Source organism: Glycine max, chromosome 11 (assembly GCF_000004515.6).
Source record: "Glycine max cultivar Williams 82 chromosome 11, Glycine_max_v4.0, whole genome shotgun sequence".
Lineage (NCBI taxonomy): Eukaryota > Viridiplantae > Streptophyta > Magnoliopsida > Fabales > Fabaceae > Glycine > Glycine max.
Genome location: NC_038247.2, coordinates 3,129,671 through 3,152,828, shown reverse-complemented (window position 1 = coordinate 3,152,828; position 23,158 = coordinate 3,129,671). Strand labels below are relative to the sequence as shown.

General features: G+C 32.6%; 3 protein-coding genes across 5 annotated transcripts; 1 reads left to right on the top strand and 2 right to left on the bottom strand.

Annotated features, from left to right (window-relative positions):
* Positions 1–466: 466 nt before the first annotated feature.
* Positions 467–1,783, top strand: LOC100810911 (AT-hook motif nuclear-localized protein 23). The gene has a single exon (XM_003539151.5). It carries the CDS (start codon positions 817–819, stop codon positions 1,567–1,569), a length of 753 nt encoding a protein of 250 aa, XP_003539199.1. The 5' UTR covers positions 467–816; the 3' UTR covers positions 1,570–1,783.
* A 5,480-nt stretch (positions 1,784–7,263) lies between these two features.
* On the bottom strand, positions 7,264–12,066 carry LOC100790229 (auxin-responsive protein SAUR78). 3 transcript variants are annotated; one of them, XM_041006586.1, is made up of 2 exons: positions 11,059–12,066; positions 7,264–7,850 (listed from the first exon to the last, which is right to left on the bottom strand). In XM_041006586.1, the coding sequence occupies exon 1, from the start codon at positions 11,434–11,436 to the stop codon at positions 11,071–11,073; it is 366 nt and encodes a 121-aa protein (XP_040862520.1). In that variant the 5' UTR covers positions 11,437–12,066; the 3' UTR covers positions 7,264–7,850; positions 11,059–11,070. The 3 variants fall into 3 exon arrangements, with proteins under 3 accessions (XP_040862520.1, XP_025980145.1, XP_025980144.1); XM_026124360.2 differs by having other exon boundaries at positions 7,610–7,856; XM_026124359.2 differs by lacking the exon at positions 7,264–7,850 and adding an exon at positions 8,178–8,597.
* Positions 12,067–14,479: 2,413 nt separating this feature from the next.
* LOC100789687 (AT-hook motif nuclear-localized protein 8) lies at positions 14,480–18,263 on the bottom strand. The gene is made up of 5 exons (XM_003538730.5): positions 17,614–18,263; positions 17,481–17,533; positions 17,225–17,356; positions 15,184–15,333; positions 14,480–14,987 (listed from the first exon to the last, which is right to left on the bottom strand). The coding sequence occupies exons 1-5, from the start codon at positions 18,008–18,010 to the stop codon at positions 14,700–14,702; spliced, it is 1,020 nt and encodes a 339-aa protein (XP_003538778.1). The 5' UTR covers positions 18,011–18,263; the 3' UTR covers positions 14,480–14,699.
* Between the last annotated feature and the right edge of the window lie 4,895 nt (positions 18,264–23,158).

The following is a 23,158-nucleotide window of genomic DNA, read 5'->3' as shown; positions in this document are numbered from 1 at the left end:
ATATATTATATTAAAAATAAATTTATTTATATAATACAGCATATTTTATTATATATTTGAAACGTTCCTCACATTGTACTGAAAGTCAAATCTACAGCACTTTTTATTAATAGTATCTGAACAAATAACATGATCACAGTTAGTATTATTAACCAGAGTCATTTTATACTCTTCTTTTAATACTTTATAAAAAAAAGTATTAAATAAAAATGAATATATTCTATATATATATTTTAAAATACTGTGAAAAAGATAAAAATTAAGTTGGATAATAGATACTTTTTTATCCATGAAATATAAGTAATAAGGAGAGTTTATATCCTTAATATTTAGTTGGGTAATTGATGTCTATCTTATAGAAATCTATGAGTTGAATAATATTTGTAGTAATTAAGGATCGCGTAGTAGGCACGCTCCGGGAATAGAAGTGACGATAACTTGCAACCTATTATTTTTGGAATAAGAAAGTGCATTAAAGATTGATATTCTCACCCAATTATTAAACTTTGTCTCCTTCCCTCTCTCTTCTCTCTTTCTCCTTCTGCTTCCTTTTCTTTCCCTGCACTCCATCCACCGCCGCTCCTCCTCTTTATCGATTCAACACAACACAAGCTTTCTCTCCCTCCATCCATATATGTTATATTTATATACAGACGCATACCACACTTCCCTTAAAATAACCATAAACAAAAGAGAACTCCTTCCTATTTATTAATATCCAGCTATATCAACACCCAAAAAATAAACTAGTATATATTCGTTTTTTTTTCTTTGAATAAAAATTGAACAGTACCTCTCTCTTCCTTTGATGTGTCTATGGCTGGTTTGGATTTAAGCACGGCTTCACCCTTCGTCCAAAGTCTCCACAGACCAGACTTCAACCAACAACACGATTCCGGAGAAGACGCCAAACAATCAGCAGAAGATGGGCCACATCACCAGGGCGATGTGGTGGGGCGGCGCCCGCGGGGGCGTCCGGCGGGGTCCAAGAACAAGCCGAAGCCGCCGGTCATCATAACGCGGGAGAGCGCCAACACGCTCCGCGCCCACATCCTCGAAGTCGCCAACGGCTGCGACGTCTTCGAAAGCGTAGCCAGCTACGCACGCCGCCGCCAGCGCGGGATCTGTATTCTCAGCGGCAGCGGAACGGTTACGAATGTGAGCCTCCGGCAGCCGGCGTCGGCGGGGGCGGTGGTCACGCTTCACGGCAGGTTCGAGATACTGTCCCTGACGGGATCGTTCCTTCCTCCGCCGGCGCCGCCGGGGGCGACGAGTCTCAGCATATACCTCGCCGGAGGACAGGGGCAGGTGGTGGGTGGGAGTGTGGTCGGAGAGTTGATCGCTGCGGGACCGGTGATTGTGATGGCGGCGTCGTTCACGAACGTGGCCTATGAAAGGTTACCGTTGGAGGAAGAAGAAGAACAGGTTGAGATATCTGGTGTTGCTGGTAATAATAGTAACCCCTTTCCTGATCCTTCTTCGGGACTTCCTTTCTTCAATTTGCCAATGAATGTTCAGTTGCCTGTGGATGCCTGGGCGGGAAACTCAACTACACGTTCACCATTTTGATCCACGGAACTAGGTCTTTCAATGCTTAATTTCTTCAAATGAGATCAGCCAATTCATGGAGTTTACATAAATATAAATGATCTGCTTCTTCAATCTTTTTCTTTTCATGTTAAGAAGGATGTCGTTGTTTTACTTGTTCTATTTTAATTACTTTAGTTTTTATTTTGAGATTTTTCTTTATTATGGAGCTATGTATATCAAATGACTTTTAGTATCTTAATTTGTTGTTTCCTTTTTCGTATTAGATATTTGAGCGATTCAGCTCACTTGCACTAGCCTCATGTTACGAACCACAAATATATATGTTCAACATGAAGCAATAACTTTCAGTTCATCTCGCTCGCTAGTTAACCAGCCATTCTGCTATATTTCATATGATCATCAACTTGCTAGTTGGCTTATATTTAAAAATTTCAATACCATCTCCTCAACATAAGTTGTCGGTTTAACGAGTAACAAATTATATCAAAAGATAATTAAATATGTTAATTTGTATTTTGTATATATATAAAAATGCCCAAGTGTTGCTAGGGATTTTTAAAGAAAATAAGGGTGGGCCATTTTCGGCATAGAATTTATTGATTAATTAACGGTGGATATTGAGGTAACTGGCTTGCTATATATAAGAGGAAAGGGTTTTCTTCCTTTCCAGTCTAGAAGAATTTCTAGCCACTTCTGCTAAACAGATCATGCATTTACATGAACTAAAACAGTTTTGCTTGAAGGAATCTTTACGCATGACTACTTCTCTATTATTTGCTTCGGGCGAAATTAGCTAGTCTTCAAAAGTCTTCCTCTGTATCTACCAGTCTTTAACAAGTTTTGATCAACTCAACTTGATTATAGTGTATGCTAATTTATCGTAGCTAGCTCTATCATTATTATATGCATGCATCATATTGTCTTAGTTATCTTTTTTTAGCTATGGAAGTCAAAATGGGTTTCCTTCAATGTTATCAAATTTTAATACGATTTAACTTAATTGAATTTGACTAGTAACTTAATTATGAGAACTTAATTTCAATTGTAAAGCCTTGATGTTAATTTTTGTTTAAGGCAATAATGTGGAGTTCTATAAGTATATAGATATTATAAAGAGAAGTTAGCTAGAGATGATGAATAAGCTTCAGAAAAAGGTAAGATATATTAAATTGATTTTAATATCTGCACAAGAAGATTGATTCATTTTCCTTTCTTTTCTATAATGTATTGTTGAACCTTCAATTTTTCTTATCATCAATTCATATATAGCCAGATTAAACAATGAAACATATTAGAGTAAGTGATAAATAGGAGAAGCGCCAGTTCTGCTGGCATTTACCCTAACCTAAAACTTGGATCATGGATCTTATGGTGATGGTTGATGAAATCACACTCCAAACAACACCAATCTTCAAACTTTTAGGAGGGCAATGGAGAAGCGTTTCAAGTAAACCGTGCTTGAGGGATAGTAATTATAACATCATATTGCCCTCCACATGTTGAAGAGCATACGCATGCTAGTTGTCAAGACTCAAGATGATTATAAATTGTGGGATATTGATTGCATTATAAGCCCTCTTTCCCGGCCTGAATCGCTCTGATCTTACAATTTCTGACCTTGTTTTTTAGTAGCTTGAAGGGGTTAATTAGAAGTACTCCGACTTAATAAAATTATAATATTTATCTATGGTTGGATAAGGTAGCTAGGTTTCCGGCGCCCACAACTTAAATATTGCAAAGATGTTTTATGCCAACATAATCACTAGCTTTAATTATTCTCCACTTCCACTTACTGCATCTCTAATGTAGATGCTTTCTTGCTTAAAATTAAATGATTTGTTTAACAATTTTTTATCATTAGAATAAATAATTTGTGTTATTTTATGTGAGTTGTTTATATAAATAATTATTATTTAATTCATTCTTATAATTATTTTTTAATTACAAAATTAAATGTGTCTTAAGTTAAATATTTATTTTAGTAACTTTTATATTTAATTAAATTTTTGTTTAAAATTTATAAATTTATGTGACAATGACTCACAAATTTTAGATAAATAATTTATTTAAAGAAGCATATAAATATTCATTATATATATTGGCTTGCGTTTCCGATTGAAAAAGTGCTGGCTTTGCGCTCACGAAGTGAAGCCCTACCACGCTTTCTTCAAACAATTCAGTTGTAACGGCGCTTCGTTGTCCTCCCACGATTGCATATGATTCCACCAAGCACTTCGCTTCGAGTATATGCTTCATTGCTTCTAAATTCTAATATATTACCCTAGCAACCAATCTGGGGATAGCTAGAGAACTATACCTTTACCTTCTGTATTACCTTTAGTATAATATTAAAAATGCGGTTGAGTGAGAGAGAGTGATAACCTATAATCTTTTTTTGAACAGCAAATCAGTTATATTTATAAATTGTTAAAGAACATGTGATAGATGCCACAAGCAGTGCCATCAAAAGAACCATATGTTTGCAGGTTTACAAAACCATAGTTCAAACCCATCCAAAAAAAGAAAGTACCCTATCAGTAGCAGTAATAACAGTTACTGACTCCATTACAAAGCTATGGATAGATTTCCATATAGGAATGCATTCATGATCGTTAATTTAATTTATGTTTCAAAATTAAGGAATACGTACATTAGTAAATTTTAATTTTAGTCTTTCAAAAATACATCTAAAAAGTTTAACTCTAAATTACTTTTCTAAAAAAACAAATGAGCCTGTAGGTTAACAAATCTCTCTCTATATATATTTATTGATGGAAACTTAATTAGAATGTAAATATTGATTTAATTCTTAAAATTAATGAAAAAATCTTAGGTGTAAACTTATATATCCTCTTGGAAAGGCATCGTGCATTTTACTACAAATTTCATGGCATTCCCTTCTTTAATTGTATACTTCTGGGAATTTTTGGCTATATATGACACGAGATTCTTAATTTGTCGCAGGTTGCTAACAAGAAAATTTTGTGTGTTACTATTGTAGCTTATATATAGAAGCAATATTTTCTTGACCCTATTGCGTTTCTACTTACTGTACTGAGAGAGAATCGAGAGAAGTGTCGTCGGGGTTTTTTTGGAACAGGAGATGCTCTAAAATACAGTAAGGATATTGGCTCATTAGCTATCCTACGTACTTTCAGCATCTTCACCAATTTACTCCTACAGTTGTGTGTGTATGATATATGGATAACTTGTTCATCAGTAACCGTTTGTAACTGTTGTAGTCTATAAATACACCTAGAGACCATATATACAAGTTGTATAATGATGAGGACCAACTAAAGGTGCTCATTCCATGATTTATTTTCCAATTAGAGGAAAGTCTCCTTTGAAATCAGTACAAGCTAAAAAGTATAGGGTTGCTTGAAGGTGATTGTTGTCGGAATTAATTGCATCAATCAAGTGTGATGAGATTGTTTAATTAACTCTATTTTTACTTGAGATAAGTTAAACAACCGATTTTGGAATAGGTTGTAAATTTTCTTACAATTTCGTTAAATTTGTAGCATTCCTTAAACTTGCTAAAAGCTTTTAATTTGTTAATTCCATTTTTTTCTCAAAATTAAAATAAACCTGCTCAGATCCGAACTTATATATATATATATAGCCGCGATAATTCATAATAGCTGCTTCAATTTTGTCGAGGCTGAAGGGGGAATAGTTAAGTTTTAATTTCTTACTGCAGAATTCAACACCATCAAGTTCAGGCCTCTTCTAATTAGGTTCTGAAAATAGATCAGAATTAATATTTTATTACTATTTCGTATTTAACATCTCTCCACCCAAAAAATCCCTAATTTGCAATGCAGACATTTCATTTTTGCATAATATTCTTGACTTTAAGCAAGTGTGAAAGAAGATTTTGCATCTCCTTCTTTAAGGTAGCTTGATCCGGATTTCTTGCATGTAGGTCAAACTTCCTTATTTTTCAAAGTCTGTGATTTCTTGTAGGTCAAACTAGGATTTTTCAAAGTCTGTCATAGACTATAGCAAAATTCAGCCGCCTCTTAGCAACTGGTTTTTAAGTCGCATTGATGAAATAAATACCGCACTTATATTGATTGACACAGAAATTGATAAGGGAGATAAATTACATTTGATGAATATTTCAATATTTTTTTCGTTATCCAGTGGCGGCCGTTCAGAACTTCCGATTTGCAATTTTTTCTTCTTCTTTTAAACGAATGAAATGAGAAAGTTATTAAATCTCTTAAGTATCCGGAAATAATATATCCCACAAAAACTAATGGCTTTATCTCGAGGGAACATATTCCAGTTTTATGAAAATCTTAATCATAATTAGTAATGTATTATGATAAAGGTTAACGACGAACCCGATAATATATAATATTATAGAAGAGGTATACGACACCTGAAGGGTAGTTGGGAAGAAAGATTCCAGTGTCTGCCAATTAACATAAACAAATTGGCGCAAGTGTGGTTAATAATTAGGTAAGAAAAATAGTTAATTAATAAGGTTTAAATAAAGGAATCAGATTGACTAAGTCGTCTGTGCAATATAATATTTCATCCTAATGCTTACACCCATTTGTTTCTAAGCTGTCAACTTCTTTTATGCATTTCCATATAATAATACCATATAGAGCAGTTGAATTTTATATTTCTTAAACAGTTAAATAATAGTATTTTGTTTGTATTTAATTACATGTATTATATAGTGATTAAACATGACCACGTTTCGAGGATTGTTTATATAAATATGGTTTTGTCGTATATCGGATTAGCGGCCTTGATGGATGAGGCCAAAATAATAATGATGTCAAAGTGTTATAAAGAAGTAACTATGAGTTTATTAATCGAGCATCAAATAAAAAATGGCATGAGAGTAATATTAAATTTAAGTCATGATGAACATTTATGTTTATTTCTATATATGTAGCAACATATGAACATGAAAACTTTATGATGTTATGTTATAACATTCTAGTAATGATGTTGTCGTAACTCCAAAAGGTGCCACAGAATAAGTTGATTACATTGTTTATAATATCCACAAAAAATATGGTTGGAAGTAATCATAAGTATATATGAAATAATAATATAGCAATCCATAGTTTTAGGAAGATCAGTAAATAAATGAAATTATTTTAAGAAAAAAAAAATCGTGTGATTCTTGATGTTAGGATCTTTTATCTGTGTGAATTGTTAAAAATAGTAGTTTGTGAGGACTTAAGATTTCATGCTTTAAATTTGGACCTAGTTTATTGGCAGATAGTTAATTCTTTTAAGTATGGTTAATAGTGTGTTTAATTTTTAATTAGTGATGTGTATATAAAAAGATTTGTTAGGACATATAATACTTATTTTTATAATATTTATACTTTAGTGATGTTTGGTTAAGATTTTTTTTAACAATAAATATTAATTGTTAGTAGAAATGATCAAATTCGTGATATTTTTTTAAAATTATCTAATCAATTTTATATTTATCTGATGTTCGATTAAGATAGTGATACGGTGATAGAAATTGTAGTTGTAGAACCATATTAACAAATTATCCGAAGACGATACTGATTATGCACAATATTACATTGTATCTTAATTTTTTAAATTACAACTTAAAGCAGATACATTTACTAAGGACATATTTTAAATAAAATTGATATACATTTTTTTAATGTTTGTGTAAAAAAAATGTATAATTTATTAAAAATATAATTAAAAGTGATATATATAGAACTGATAGAAGAATAAATATATTTTTAGAAGAATAAAGGATGTAATAAATAACCAAGTTTCCGTCAAAGCTGATTTTGTGCTTGCTTGAACTTTTTCTTTTCTTTTCATTTTCCCTCCTCTTTCTGTTCACTCAAAATTATCCAATCTCTGGAGGCAGTTCATTGCTTAACTTGCTTAGATTTTGATTTTCGTTCGCACACTCGAGTGGAAGGGGCCACTCCCGAAGAATACTATAAACTGCCATTTTCTTCAGCTGGTGGAGTTTAATTATAAGCTCCATTAAAAAAGAAGAAAATATTGGAATTAAGGTAAACGAATTTTTAGTCAATAAAAAAAATTGCAATATGGTGCTATTATTACTCAAATATTATTTTCTTGTTTTTTCTTTGTTATTAAATTTTGTGGGGGCAGAGACATGATGGGAGGACATGAAAAAGCAGCTGCAGAGCGTCACCCAAATCTGCAAGTACAGTATTGGGCCAACAACCTCAGCTCCACATTTTCTTGGACCCTTTATGAAGTTCCTTTTTATTTCATACGGAAAATATTAAGGCAATTACTTCTGCACTCCCAATTGCACCCTGCACCTTAATCCAGAATGTAAATTAAGCTTTCTGGAAGGTTAAAAAGATGAAGAAAGTAATTATGGAAGTGCAGAAAGCAATTGCCGAATATGAAATATGCTGTGAATCATATTCATAAGAAACTAACTGTCATGAAATCGGCCTATAGGGAACTGCTATTTACACTTTCTATATTTTTTCTATTACACTCCCATTTAATTTCCTTTCTACAAAAATACCCTATAAAATGCACTCCTATTCATCTTTGCATGAATCTCTCTTTTGATTTTATTTAAAATCACTAAAATTGTTTTTAATTTTCTTTGGATATTTGGATATGGTCAGTAAGGAAAACTTATAAAGTGTCTTAGTAACAAGGGAAGTGGAAATAGCAATTCCCTTGGGTGGTTCAACATTACAGAAGTAAGCCCCAGATATAAAAGTAACAGTTTCGGATCTTGCTAAATACACCATCGAGGGTTTGCTAAGTTGACCCATTTCTTCTCATTAATTTTTTTACTATCAATTATACCCTTTTAACCATGTTTCTACCCATCCCATGATTTTGTCTTTCTCGTCTTCCCTTCAAACTGCCTACCACCATCGAAAGCCATGTCGACCTCTATTCCATCGCTGACATCGATTCTGACGCGATGAAATTGGCTTCGTTCAACCTCAAAATTGGGGTCAATCATTGCCCGCTAGAGATTGAAGGGGGGTCTCCTATTGTTTGAACCCTTTTGTTCTCAAGATGGTAAAGAATCACTATTAATGAAAAAGAAATAAAATCAGATCTGCAAAAAAGGACACCAAATCTGCACTAAATGAAATCAAATATGCACAAAACTAAACCAAATCTGCAAAAATTGAAACCAAATTTGCACAAAATGAACCCAGATCTAGATATGAAGATGATTTCTCTCTCCTCATTTTCAATGGCAGTCCGTGGTGGGTGTGGGCACATCGTCAACGGTGGATGCCATTTGCCATAGGTCAACGATGGAAACCAGCGCGTGAAAATCTTGCTTGAGGGTGCGCGACGGCTATCACTTGCCGAACCAAACGACCGGAAGTCGTTGTCATTAGTTGTTTTGTCAGATTCAAGTTTTAGTTAGATCTGGTTTTTATTTCTGGTGATGTGGGTTTTTCGTCGAGGACAATGCGACACCGACAACCATTCTTCTTCCTCTCGACACCTTCTAACTTTGCTTCTTTGAAGCAAATCACAACAATGAAGTCGTGTTTTCTGTTTTGGGAGTTTAAAATTTGGATCTAATTTGTTGTTGTTTGGGTTTTGGATCTATTTGTACGTACTATGGAGTTTGCAAAAGGGAGTAAAGGTGACTGATAATAAGATATAGGTGGTTTCAAGGTAAGGGCAATTTTGTGGAGGTTCATGGTGTGTGGTTATAAGATTTTGCGGAGGTTCACGGTGGAGAGGTTATTTGTGGAGACAAAATGAAAAACATAATCATGGGGTGTAGAAACAAGGTTTAAAGGATATAATTGATAATAACAAATTTAATGAGAAGAAAAGGTGTTTAACTTAGCAAACAAGGAAATGTATTTAGCAAGAGCCGAAACTATATTACTTTTATCTCTTTTAAATTGTGGCCTGTAAAGAAAGGAGAAAATTCTCTAGTTTTTTGGGACACCTCTATTTTACGGTATGATCTTGGATTTTGAAGAATTTTATTCTTAAAAGTATTAAACTAAAAAATGTTATTTCCATAAAGATGTTTGGTTCACATTTAATAATTTTAGAAAGAATTAAAACTTATTCAATTAAAAAAGTGAGTGAAAAAGAAATGTAGAATGAAGTGGGAATAGATAATTCTTATAAATCTCATTTTGATAGGAATATGACATACCTTTCTTTCCTTTTGAGAATAGATTCAGATAAAAACTTGAGAATATAACTTTTTTGGGGGAATAAAACATATTTTAGAACATACTTTCTTATAATTAACATGAGAATATTTATTCTCCTCTCATATTTTTAGAAATGAAAAAAGATGACATGAAACAAACGTCTCCCTAAATATTTTTTTTAAAACTGTTCTCTAATTAAAATTAAAATTTTATCTCGATTATCGGCATAATTCGTTAGTGTGTATCTAATTGTTGTCCAAAAAATAATTGTAGCCTTTGTAGGGAAAAAGATCAAAATAATAAAAAAAGTTCCTTTTCAAGGCAAGTAGAGGGCAGTTGATTATTGACTGGTGACCTACAATTTAAGATGCCTTTCAAGTGTCTTTTGGATGCGAAAGAAATTTTAGTTACTATGATGCTGTTGGAAAGATTCAAGTAGAAACTTCATTTAGCAGAAAAAGTGTTAATGAAGGATGTAGTTTTTCTCGATACATTTTAGCTACCGTGATGTTTTTCTCAACGTAAAGAAGTCGACGATGAGGTGATGAACACCCACAGTCATAGTAATGCATAAATTCAGATAAAGTACATCCTTCTTCATTACTCGTTAGAGGAGCAACATAAGTGCTGAACATCAATTTGACAACATCCATGACATGTAAATAATAACACTGACAAGAGAAGGAGTATTTATTTATTCCAGCATCCTCATCCGTTGGAAGTCAGTTATTAAAATTGAAATTAAGTAATGAATCGCAATACATTAATTAGGCATTAAATTAAACATGTCGCAAGTCCGGGGAGTCGATAGACAACACATTTCAGCTAACAAAGAAAGATTAGAAGCTAATAACACCTACACCCAGAGCCTGAATGATGAAATGAGATATCAACTCTTTGATTTTGACAACGTGGTTATTATTGTGCTAAGCCCCAACCTCTTGATGTGTATGTGAAGTGGTAAATTAGTCCAAATCAAGATAAATAAAATGGTGGTGTGTGGAACAATTAACCATCGAATCCAGTTTGCGCAGTTTAGATAATTACTTAAACGAATATTCCATTCACATTTTTCAATCAACCAAACTTTACTTTCTAAAATTAGTCTCATTAAATTAAGATAAGATCTGAGAGATAAATTCGGCTGAGGCATATTATAATTAGGTTCACGGGTTGCTTCGTAGGAAAAGTGAGCTAGGCATAAGAAATTAAATGAAACTGAATGGATGAGATTTGGTAAAATCAACCATGGTGTGCGTATAATAATAGTATATATATACATATATATATATATATATATATATATATATTAGTAAGTGTTCTTTCCGTATCTGAAATTTATAAACCAGAGTACCTGTGATTACATTTAGATATCGTGAGTGTAGAAGTCAATAATCTCCTTCAAATTGAGCTGGAACAAAGAAGAAGCATCGTTGTGCATGAGCCACAGCATGTGTTCGAACAAAATGTCATCCACATCCACAAAGATCACTCTCCTCTCACTCTGACTATGATTCGACGTGAAGTGCCCGGCTGGGTCCTTCTTCATAGAGATATCCATCAAAATCTGAAACGGGTTCTCTTGCAATATGAAAGGCTCCACCAGAAACACCCTCTTCTCTTTTCCCACCACCACCTTTACGGGCTCCTCCTTAGGAAGTGCCATGTAACCCATCCGTGAACCCGTGGAACGACGACGGATCAATGAAACTGGCATCACCAAACAATCCATGGATGCAACAAAAGGCAAGGGAAGAAGAACAAGATCGATGAATTTATGGTTGTGGCTCTTGAACCTGCCACGAGTTAATGTAAGTATATATAATAATAATAGCTTATTATATAATAAAGTTTTGGTGTAAGGGAGCAACAGAAAATGGATTTTCTTTATTTAATTATTTAGGTGACCATAGGAAAAAAGAAAGGGTTACTTTGGATGTATATTTGGGTGATGACTTGCGTTCTGCAAATGGCAAGTAGCCGTTGGAGAAAGGATCCCTTCGACTGCAAGAGGACAGTTCTCTACGCTCGCGAGGATGCGCGTGGAAGCGTGAAAAACTGTTTAGCGCATGCTGTTAAAATAATTCTATCATAAGCTTTTTACATAAACTTTATTATTATTCGTTTAACACATTTTAAGTTTTTTGTATTATTTATTTTAATTGAGGATACACGCGTTTGAGGTAGAAATGGCGCGTGGGCCAAGTTTGGTTTGCCGACTTTGGTCAACAAGACATTGGATTAGGCTTAGGCTCTCTACTCGGACACGCAAGTTCCAAGCATCGCTAGCGGACGGTTTTTGTAAACGTTAATATACCATCTGAATTGCTTAAAATAAATGTATAAAACTACCAGGTTGAATTATAAATAACTCTTGTGGATATATCATAGTTTTATGACCACAATAATAATAATAATCCTTGAACATAAGTGACTATCAAGCACATTTATCACAACGATTAATTGTCAAATTACGTATTTATTCATGGTAGGCTAATTATTCGTCCTAATGTTATTATTATTGGTTATTTTTGGGTCGTTGACCTCGTAGTTTCAAAAGAACTAAATATTGTTCTAATTTGGTAGTTGATGGTAATGTATATTGTTACTATCTTTAAAGGAAGGATATAAATTACTATTATCATACTAGAGTAGATTTGAAGTTACACTCCCGGGATTTGTAGAAAAACAACACATAGCCATGTGCACTGTATTCGCACCCCTTAATTATTACTAATTAGATGAAAACGAAGATTTCAAGTGATTTTAATTATTGTTAAAAAATTAGGTAAACGAATTTTAGAGTATAGTTACTATTTAGTTTGTCGGTGATAAAATTTGTCAATTCCGCGTATTAGCGAGCATCCTTCTATCCAGCTCAATAGGTAGTTCACATCAATCAATGTTTGTTTGAAGCCATTCACATTGGAATAATGGCCCGTTTACACGTACTTTTATAGTTTTATTAAAAAAAATTGAAAATTCTAAAATAATTAAATAAGTTGTCTTAAATCTCTTAAACTATAAAAAAATGCTATTTTATGAATTTTAAAAAATGTAAAATAATTAATCAAAAAAATATTTTGAAAAACTTATCTAGTGCATGGTTCCTTGTCGTTATCACTTATCAGTTCATAAGTTGTGCACTTGTGACTCAATTTAACTTCTAATCCATATCCATTCCATAATCAATCAATACCTAAGTGTAAATTACCAACCAGCCAACGATATATATATATAAAAGATTACCAACCAACGTGATTTTGGCCACATTAATATTTATCTGCCAAACGCAGACCCACTTATCAAAGTATGCCCTTTAGCAACGAGTGTTTCATATATATTTGATAATGAATTTTGTATACCAAAGGGGAAAAAATGTTGAGAGCTAACTGCACCATACTATGAATATTTACAACTCAAATAAAATTCTCTCTCCTAGAAGGTATCATTAAAAAAAAATCATTTGCATACTCTTATGTTTTTTATGTATAGCTGGAATCATTTTATTTTAAAATAATTATTTTTAAAAATATATTCCTCACAAACTTTTAATTGATGGTTAGTTTACCTGAAGGCTTTCAAGATATCAATGTTAAATTAATGGTTAGCAATGTCTATAGGCATTATTGTTACATAATCAATGTTAAAGTACGAAAGAGGTCAAAAAGAGGATTCAATCTTTGAGCACCAATGAACAATTGTTTGTTGACAAAGTCTATGAATACATTAGAGGTGTCAAGCCTACTGTTAGTTGGTGTTCTGTTATATGGAACCCAGCAATCCCTAAGATGTCTTTCATTTTGTGACTTGCTAGAAGGAACCGACTGCTTACTCTTGACAAAATTGCTTTTTTGAACAAGGGTTCCCTCTTTCCTTTATGTTCAAATGAGACTGAGTCAAATGCTCATTTGTTGAAATCTCTCCAAGTTTGGGCTCACATACGTGGTTTGGCTCCTTTACAGTGACTCTTTAATTAGGGGCAAATCCACATCAGGTGTTCAAAAAAAATTAAGTTGTCTGAATATAGCAATTAAATTATGTTGTCTGACTATAGCAATTACAGTCTACTGCATCTGGCTATCTAGGAACAAGTTGATTTTTGAAGATTATCAATTTTCTGTAATAGAGATTATTAGCAAGATTAAGTTTCTTATGTATAGACAAGCGCACCTGTTGCATTTGTTTTAGTATCTTGGTATAAGCCTTTTTGTATTAGGGAGACTTTTGATTTTCTCTGGCCGTGAGGTATACCCCATTTATTGTTGTATCATTTTGGATTTAATATAATTTACATTTTTTCCAATGTTAAAACGTAGAAGCAATATATATCCCGCAATATAAGTATGCATGTCCAGATAATTCGAGGACAACATTGCCTGGAAAGAATATTTTTACTAACCGAATTACATGATGAAGCGGAAGTAAACAAGTAACCACGAAGAGGTTGAGCTTCGATTGAGGTCAGTTTTATCTTCTAAGCAAATTAGTGTCTTGCCGTGGGGCTCCTTAATAACTTTTCTATAAGGAAACCCCAAGAATCTACAACCTTTTTTTTAGGAATGTAGCATTCTCAGTCTAATGCTCTCATTCACTCTTCCTTCTCAAAAATTGTAACAAGCATGGGAATGTAATATTCTCAAGTGCACATTACTGAGAATCTTCCTTCATAACTTACGACAAACGGCTTGTAACAAATATTTTATATCCCACGTCAAGGAATATGCTGCTGCTCGGTTAAGGGACTCATATCTAATGAACGCAACCAAACGCTATAACCGCTATCACTGTTTCAATTATAGTTTGAAAATCCTAATCCACGGGAAAATAAAGGTATGTAAATAAATTTAGACCTTAAGATAGATTCTCCTAAAATCAGTCCCAACCAAAACCAATGATGCATGTTATATTTTGGAATTTGACCTCTAGCTACTGCTTTGAAGAATCATCATGCCAATACCCTGCTTCTGCAGAGTTGGACTTAAAAACGCATCATCACTGCTGAGTATGGCCAGCCCATAATTGATGTTGGTACATCGGCATGGTATGAATCGGCTGGCTAGCATTATTATCGTATAGTCCAGGGCCTCCTGGCCCCTGACTAAAATGACTATTCTCATTATCTTCAGATGACTCAGTTGAAGGCCCTTGAGAGGTAGGAGTAGTTGGAGTCCGAGAAGCACCAAAGGCTAACATCTGGGATGATGGTGTCAAAGAACGTCCAGATTTCAGGTAACTTGAGCTAGACTTTTTTCCATCAGCAATAAAGCTACCCAGAACGATCTGTTGATGATTTTTTTTAAGTCACAGAAATAATGATTGGAGTTAGATCATTCCTTCATGCAGAAAAAGACTCTTCAATACCCAAGAACTTAGGCACACAAACACAATGCACTCTATATAGGCAGGGAAAAAAATTTCAAATGTAGGTCAATTGTTTACAATTTGACATAAATTTTATACCATTTGAGAGCAATACCTGCACTGCCGTTGCTGCAGTAAGGGCTCCAACAACTTCACCACCCAATACTCGTCCATCAGGACCTGCTAAACTCACACTCAATGCAGCCATTCTGTTATTGTCAGATTGTAGCGTAGCAGCTTTAAGTGATATAATTTCAAATGGACCCTGTAATGAAAAAGACATCAAGTCAAGTGAATTAAACTTAAACACAAAGTTTAAAATTAAACTTAACATAAGAATTAAAGATGCAGCTAAACTTGGCTCCTTCTCAGGAAAATAAAGACATTATTAAAGCAGTTTAAACCCCATCTTTAAATACCTTTACCAAATAGGTGAGTGTAAGGAAGATAGGAAGTAGCCTTCAATAAAAGCAAATACAAGAAAATGTAGGTTTTCACACACAGCAGCATTTACACAAGACCCAAGGGTATGCCTGTTCATCTGTATTCCCAATTAAACTTTTTTCTTGTTTTCAATGCATTCAATAAAGAGATAAATCAACAATACAGCAAATGGATCATTTGGTTTCAATAGATCCAATCTAATGGTAGCTACCAACTAAAAACGAGATACTTTGTTTTTCCCTTCTAATTAAGCAGTACTAAAAATAAAGTATAACAGGATAATAAAAAAGTTTGGTATATTCGATTATTTTTAGTTCTAGTAGTCACTAAGCTAATCTTCACTTCTACATGGTCAGAGTTAAACTAAAAGTTACCACTTATGCACCACAAAAAACTTGCAAGTGTGAAGGCCAAATGAGTATATTTCATAATCTGGGAGTTTTAACATCCTAAAACTTATCAGCAATAAAAGATCCCAAGTTATTGGAAGGGACAAGGTTGTGCACGTGACAAAGTAATATTGTGTGACAAGCACTTCAAATTCTGCAAGAGCTTTTCTTCACAGGAAAATTTATTTGTACACACAGAACCCTATAGAACTATAGCATGCTATCATAACATTCAGTTCCATCCACAACAACAAAAAAATAATTTTCAGGGCACATTTTTTTTCAGATTAAATTAAGTGTTTAAAACAAAAAAAACAGAGAGCCTCCAATCAATTTAGGGGTTTTAAATCTGTTCATTCACACAGTTAAATCAGGATTGTGTGGAAGAATTTATGCTTTATACCTAACTGAGTATGCAAAATTCAGTTGATATTTCTTTCCATAACAATTTTCAAAGCAGATCTACCTAAATGGTTCCAGTGATAGATTCGAAACTATAAAATCCCACAAAAAATAGCATATAATGTTTTTTTTTTAAATTGCAAGAAATGTAATTAAATTAGAGATATGAGATACAAAACAAAAAGAAAGAGAATAAAAAATATGGCATTCAGAATCTCAGATAAATGTTTCTGATAGATTTCACGTTTAAAAGCTTGATGATTTATGCTTTAAACCTGATTGAGTATGCAAAATTCAGTTGATATTTCTTTCCATAACAGTTTTAAAAGCAGATCTACCTAAATGGTTTCAGTGATAGATTCGAAATTGTGCAATCCCACAAAAAACAGCGTATGATTTTTTTTAAAATGCCAGAAATGAAATTAAATTAGAGATACAAGATACAAAATAAACAAAAAAATATGGCATTCAGAATCTCAGAAAAATGTTTCTGATTGATTTCACGTTTATAAGCTTAGCCATACTCTTGTAAACATAATTTTTTAATTATGTGCCAAAATATAATAGATAAGTGTATTTTCAAATTCTGCTTGGCAAAGCACTGTTAAAATGCACATAAGCAAAGCAAACAAACATATAATACATCAGATCATTGCCAATCAATATAGAATAACAAAACTTTTATACAGTTGACATAATTTTAATAAATGGTCCGTGAGTGCAATTTCAGCCACATCGTCAAGGTTTCGGGCTCACTGCAACGACATCACGGCCACAATTATCAAGAATGGCATCAAAAATCACAATCATGACCGCAATTTAAAATCTTTCAATCAAGAATCCCGACAAAACCACAAATTTAAAACCTTTTTAAGAGTTGATAATCTTTATTTAAAAGATTGTAATTGTAAAAGGATGTACCTCATAGGCCACAGTACCCGCGGGCATGTCTGGTGCTCGAATGGTGACATTGCGGGTTGCACCATTAGCAGAAAGAGTGCAAACTGTCCGAGGTCCTTGCTCACAAAAGGCCACAAGCTTTGCAGCAATATCCTACAAAGACGAGAGAAACAAGAACACTGATAAGTAAGCAAGAAGAATTTGCAACACAAATAACCAGCAATATCATATGTATTATCAATTTATCATTGTGCTCAGTGAGTGAGTGAGTGCATACCTCGCCAACTTCGGCGGTGATAACATGGGGAGTAAAACCAGTTCCAGGAATTCCTGAGCAATAAACAAAAACACACACGATCAGAACAATTTAACAAACAAACGAGAGAACGAACGAAGAAATAGATAGATACCAAGAGCGTCCATCTGCTTCTTGCCGGAACCAGGGGGGCGACCGCGATGTTTTTTGGCGGGAGGATCGGCGGAGGAAGCGGGAGCATGGGTTGGGCCGAGGCCCAACGCAATGTTGCCATCGGGCGAGTATTTTCTTGGGCGGCCCCGCTTCTTCTTCGACGATTCCGAGGCGGCCAGCGCGCAAGGCTTCAACGCCTCGAACGCGCTGTTATCATTGTCGTTGGTGTCGTTGTTGAGAGGCTCCGAAGGAGGAGGATTGTTGTTGCTGCTGCTGCTGAATGGGAATCTGGCGGTGACGGGGGACAACATCGAAGGGTACATGGTGGGTCCCACCGTCATGTTTGGCGGTTGTGGTTGCGGTGGCTGTTGTGGCTGAGGCTGTTCACGAGAATTCATCGCGGATCGCAGAGTGGCGGCGCGTTGAAATGTGAGGAGAGAAGAGGACAATGAGGAAGGAAGTGTGGGATTGTGATTTGTGAATGTAAACACCAAGTGATTGGTGCGAATGCGAGTGCGAGTGGAAGGAAGAAGAAAAAGGGGAGCGGTATATATAAGAGATCACGGGGGCAGAGAGGGAACACAACACATCATCAGAGGCGGGGTATTAATTTAGGGTTTTAATTTTTAGATTTCGTTTTATTCCCTTTCCCCCAATTTATTATTCTCACTTTCGTTTCGTCATCACGCTTTGACAAGATTTGGATACGATAGTTGCCCATTTGCCGCTCTCTGTCAACTTCATGCTTCTCTTTTTCACTTCTTTCATTCTCAACTAAATTATATTTCAAAAACATTAATTTACTGCAAAATTTAACTCATCTAAATGTGCTATCGCTGTGTTTTTACTGTATGAAAGGTTTTATATTAAAAGTATGATTATATTTTTTAAAAAAATTAAAAGATAGTAAATATTTTTAAAATATTAGACATTTTTTATTCATTTAAATATTAATATTATAAATGTCATAAAAATATTGTTGTTATGGAAGTATAATAAGGATGAGCTTCCCCACTCTATTGACAACTAATTGTCCATTTTGTCTTCGTATATTAATCGTTGACAATTATGCAATCTCTAAAAGCGTAGAAACTATGTATGAGTATATCTGATGCATTACACAACAAATTTTTTTGACAGATGAGTTTAAGATAAAAAAAATACTTTTTTATTAATAAATGTTAATTATTAGCGAAAGAATTTTAATTCATGATTTCTTTTTTTTTTTCTTCTTACTACATCACCAAATCAATCTTATTTTATATTTTTGATGAGAAAACTACTTAACTCTTTATTCACATTACCTATAAATACTTTAATGACAACCTTAGCTAGGTATGCACTATTCTCATGCTCATATTGTTACATTATCTCCAGACTTAAGTGTCAAAATCTCTATGTGTACACTCCGATTTGCTTAGACGCAGGTAGTTGAACCCCTAATTGGCTTGGACGAAAAAAGTTTTAGAAAAACTTTTTAATTACGAGACATTGCAAGTTTGCAACCAATCAATGTATCAGCTTGTACAAAACAATTATAATTAGTCTAACTAGTGAGATGTCTTTAATGATAACAAATTTAAAAGTGGGTAGTAAAAACAAATAGACTTACAAGATTTGTGAAAAGATTAAAAAAATTATCATAGTCATTATTTAGGAACATTGTAAAAGATGTGAAGTTTTTTAGAAATGGAGGGAAGAAAAACAAGTAAATTTTAGAGGGTTAAAATTTGGAGGGGAAATGATACTAATACACTCTTTTAAATATGTTGTTATCAGCTGAATTTTGTTAAATGTTACAAAATCATGTGTGTCACTTTTTGTTTAATACACATTTAGTTATGTGTCTACTTTGAAGATTTCTCAGAAAATTTTCGCATCTTTTTAAGATTTGGCATGAAAATTAAAATGTACGTGTACTAAAGATGTTCAAACTTAATTTATTGAATCTACATCCATAATTTTATAATTTTTAATAAATTTTAATTTATAATAAATAATACATTAGAAAACATGTGTCAAAATGTTTAGTGTTGACATTTTCTTTTGAAGATTATAAAACATATAATCTATTTACTATACCAATAATTTTTCAAATATATCTATAATTATAACTACATCTCTAGCTGAACCCATGTCTACAACTAAGAGTAAACTTAATATAGTCATAATTATAGTCAATATAAAAGTAAATATGTATCTTTGTTTAAAAAAAGAAGAAGTAAATACGTATCTGTAATCTATTACCTATATCTAAATAAACATTCGCACATACTAAATATAGATATAGATTTTTTTTTGCTTAATTTCTTTTACACAGACTTAAATTGTTTTTTACTGCCGGTAAAATAGCATATTTTAATTTTGGTGTCTAAACTTTATTTTTTTCGATTTTAGTAGCTTATATATTTTGTTTAGTTTTATTACTTGGTGGTAGTGACCTTCAATCAACTTATGGCATAACTAATGAAGTGTTACATTAGTAAATTCAAGTCATTTAAAAATTACTGACTTGACAATCATATCATCTTTAAGTGGTTATCTATTTTAAAAATAAAAATTTATCCGATATCAAAATCAAATAAAAATAAAGGTTAGATATCAAAATAATATACCCTTGTTTTATAAGTATCAAATGTTATTTAAGTCTACCGTATGAAAATAATTAGGTAAAATTATATTTTTTGTCTCTCAGTTTATCTCCAGTTTTCTAGTAATTTAATTCACGAATTTGGTCCTCATATTTTATAAAATCGTGCAATGTTGATCCTCCATGTCACAATTGAACGTTGACCATTAACAGGTGATGTTGATTATCACGTTCTTATTGGATGATGACTGACATATGTCATGTTTTGATTGGATATTAACTCCATGAAAGATGAAATGCATTATTGTTTTCATTGACCAATCAGAACATGACACGTAACAGTCATCATCCAATAAAAACATGACACGTGACAGTCAGCATCACTTAACGTCCAATTGTGGCCTGGAAGACCAACATTGCACGATTTCATAAAATATGAAAACCAAATTCATGAATTAAATTATTAGGGGACCAAATCCGAAACTGAAGATAAACTAGGGGACCAAATTTATAATTTTACCAAAAAATTATCACCATCATTACACTACTAAAATTCTTCGTTACATTCTTTTTTCTCTTTCTTGGCGTGATATTTTTCAAACCACCAAGGCTTCTCGAGTAGCACTTGAAAGATTACGGCACCAATGCCCATGAGTTGTAATGAAGTATGGTTGAGCAACTACAAGCATCTGATTCAGGAAAGCGAATAATATAAAATGACATCGGGAAATCGTAATTAAAGGATAAGTTTAGGTGATTTTTGCATGAATTAGAATGAAAGAATATAGTCATTAAGTGGAATGAGTTTAGGTGGATATCACGTAACAATGACAATGACATTTTTTTTAGCTGCGAAAGAAGAAAAATAAAGGAGTAGAGAATTTATGTGGTGTAATGACAATGATTTTTTTTTTGTTTTAGGCCTAATAACCTATTGATACTTATAAAATATGAGTGTTTTAGTTTTTGTACTTCCCCTTTATATTTTGTTTTATTTTGGTATCTAACATGTTTTTATTTGATTTTGGTCCTTTAGAATTTTGTATATTTAAAAAAAATATGTGTCGTGAAAATGGAAATGACATGACGGTTGAATAAACAATTATCAAATAACCTGATTTTTTAAGTGACACCCTGTTAATTACATCATGTTCACTAACAAGGTTTTATGATATTGTGTGAGATTTTCAAAAATAATAAATGATTTTATCCTTCGAAGAAATTTTTTGTCTATTCATATGTTATAAATATGAATAGAAGTGACTTTTTATCAAAAGACATCAAATGTAACTTTTCGCCAAGAATCGTGACTTGTGAAATGTGATTCTTGATCGAGAGTAATGATATGTGACCTTTCACCAAGAATAATGAGATATGTCTCTTTAATGGTTATTTTTCTTAACTAAAATACATGAAATATTCTATATAAAGAACCAATCTAAATGCAAAATAAAAATAACATACTAACACAACAAGAGAGTAGAAACACAAAAATCACCGGATTCGTTGAATCCATAAAATTTCCTTTTGTGCATAGAAAGATTAAGAAAATTATTATTTGGTAAATTGTCATGGACAAATATATGGATGTGCGAATCATGCCAAGGAATTCCATTGTATTTCAAAGAGGATTTAGTGGAGCATCTTATTGCATCTATCTTAGGTAAATAATCACTTTTTGTCGTTGATAAATGTATCCCTGGAAGATAAAAATATAAAACTTAGTCTCCAAAAGTATAAAAAAGTGTGATAAATACATTTGATCATTAACTTTCATTTGTTACTATTAATAAAATAACATATGTAACATAGAGAGACGAATTTGACATTGAAATGATTGTCAGTGTGACCATGATAACTAAATTAGACGAAAATGATAGTATGATATCGTTTTTTGACATAAATGTCAATAATTTCTTATTGGATGAAAATGTAAATATTTTTTATTGGAGAAAAACGTCAATAACTTTTTTTGGACCTAAATGACAGTACGTTCCATTGGATCGAAATGTCAATAAGTTAGCATTATTAGATGAAAATGTCAATAATTTTTTATTGAATCTAAATATCAGTATGTTTCTATTAAAATATTTTTTTAGACTCAAAATTTCGTTTTATTTAAGGGTAAAATATAATTTTAGGGTAAATTTTCGTCATTTTTTTATCATTACAAGCATAACATTACAATAATCACTTAAAAATATATTGACAAACTTAATAATGATGATAATATTGATTATCAACCATAATTTGTCTATCAAAATAAAAATTATCCAACATGAACATTGTACCAGTTTACCAAAATAAACATTGTAACAATGTAACAATCATTACAAATTTTTTCAAATTATAATAGTTAGTCATAATCTATTATAAATAAAAAATAAATATATCTCATATTTCACTTCTTCAAATCTTGACTATTTTATTAACAGTGATGGACGAAAGTTAATGACCAAATAACACTTTTTACACTTTCTGAGACTAAATTTTGTATTTCCATATTTAAGGGACGCATTTGTTAACGAATTACTCATACAGGGACAAAAATATTTATTTACCCTATTCCTATCCCTAGAGAGTGGGAAGACGGAAAGTGAAAAAAATATTATATGACAAATATATCATTGTGTTGACAATTAAAGATAGTTACGCCAACACTTATGCTACTTTATTAACAGTGATAGATGAAAATTAACAGACAAATATATTTGTCGCACTTTTTATACTTTCGGAGACTAAATTTTGTATTTTCATATTTTAGAAATATATTTGTCAGTAAATTACACATTCATAAAAAAAGTGACTATTTACTCATCTATCTTTTATAAAAAAATTGGTGAGTTTGAATCAAACATAAATGTCATTGTTTTACACCAGCCCTAAAGAATTGTATTTTTCTTTTTTCTTGCATGGTCATTACATGGATGGTTTCTTCAATGAGTAACAAAATTTA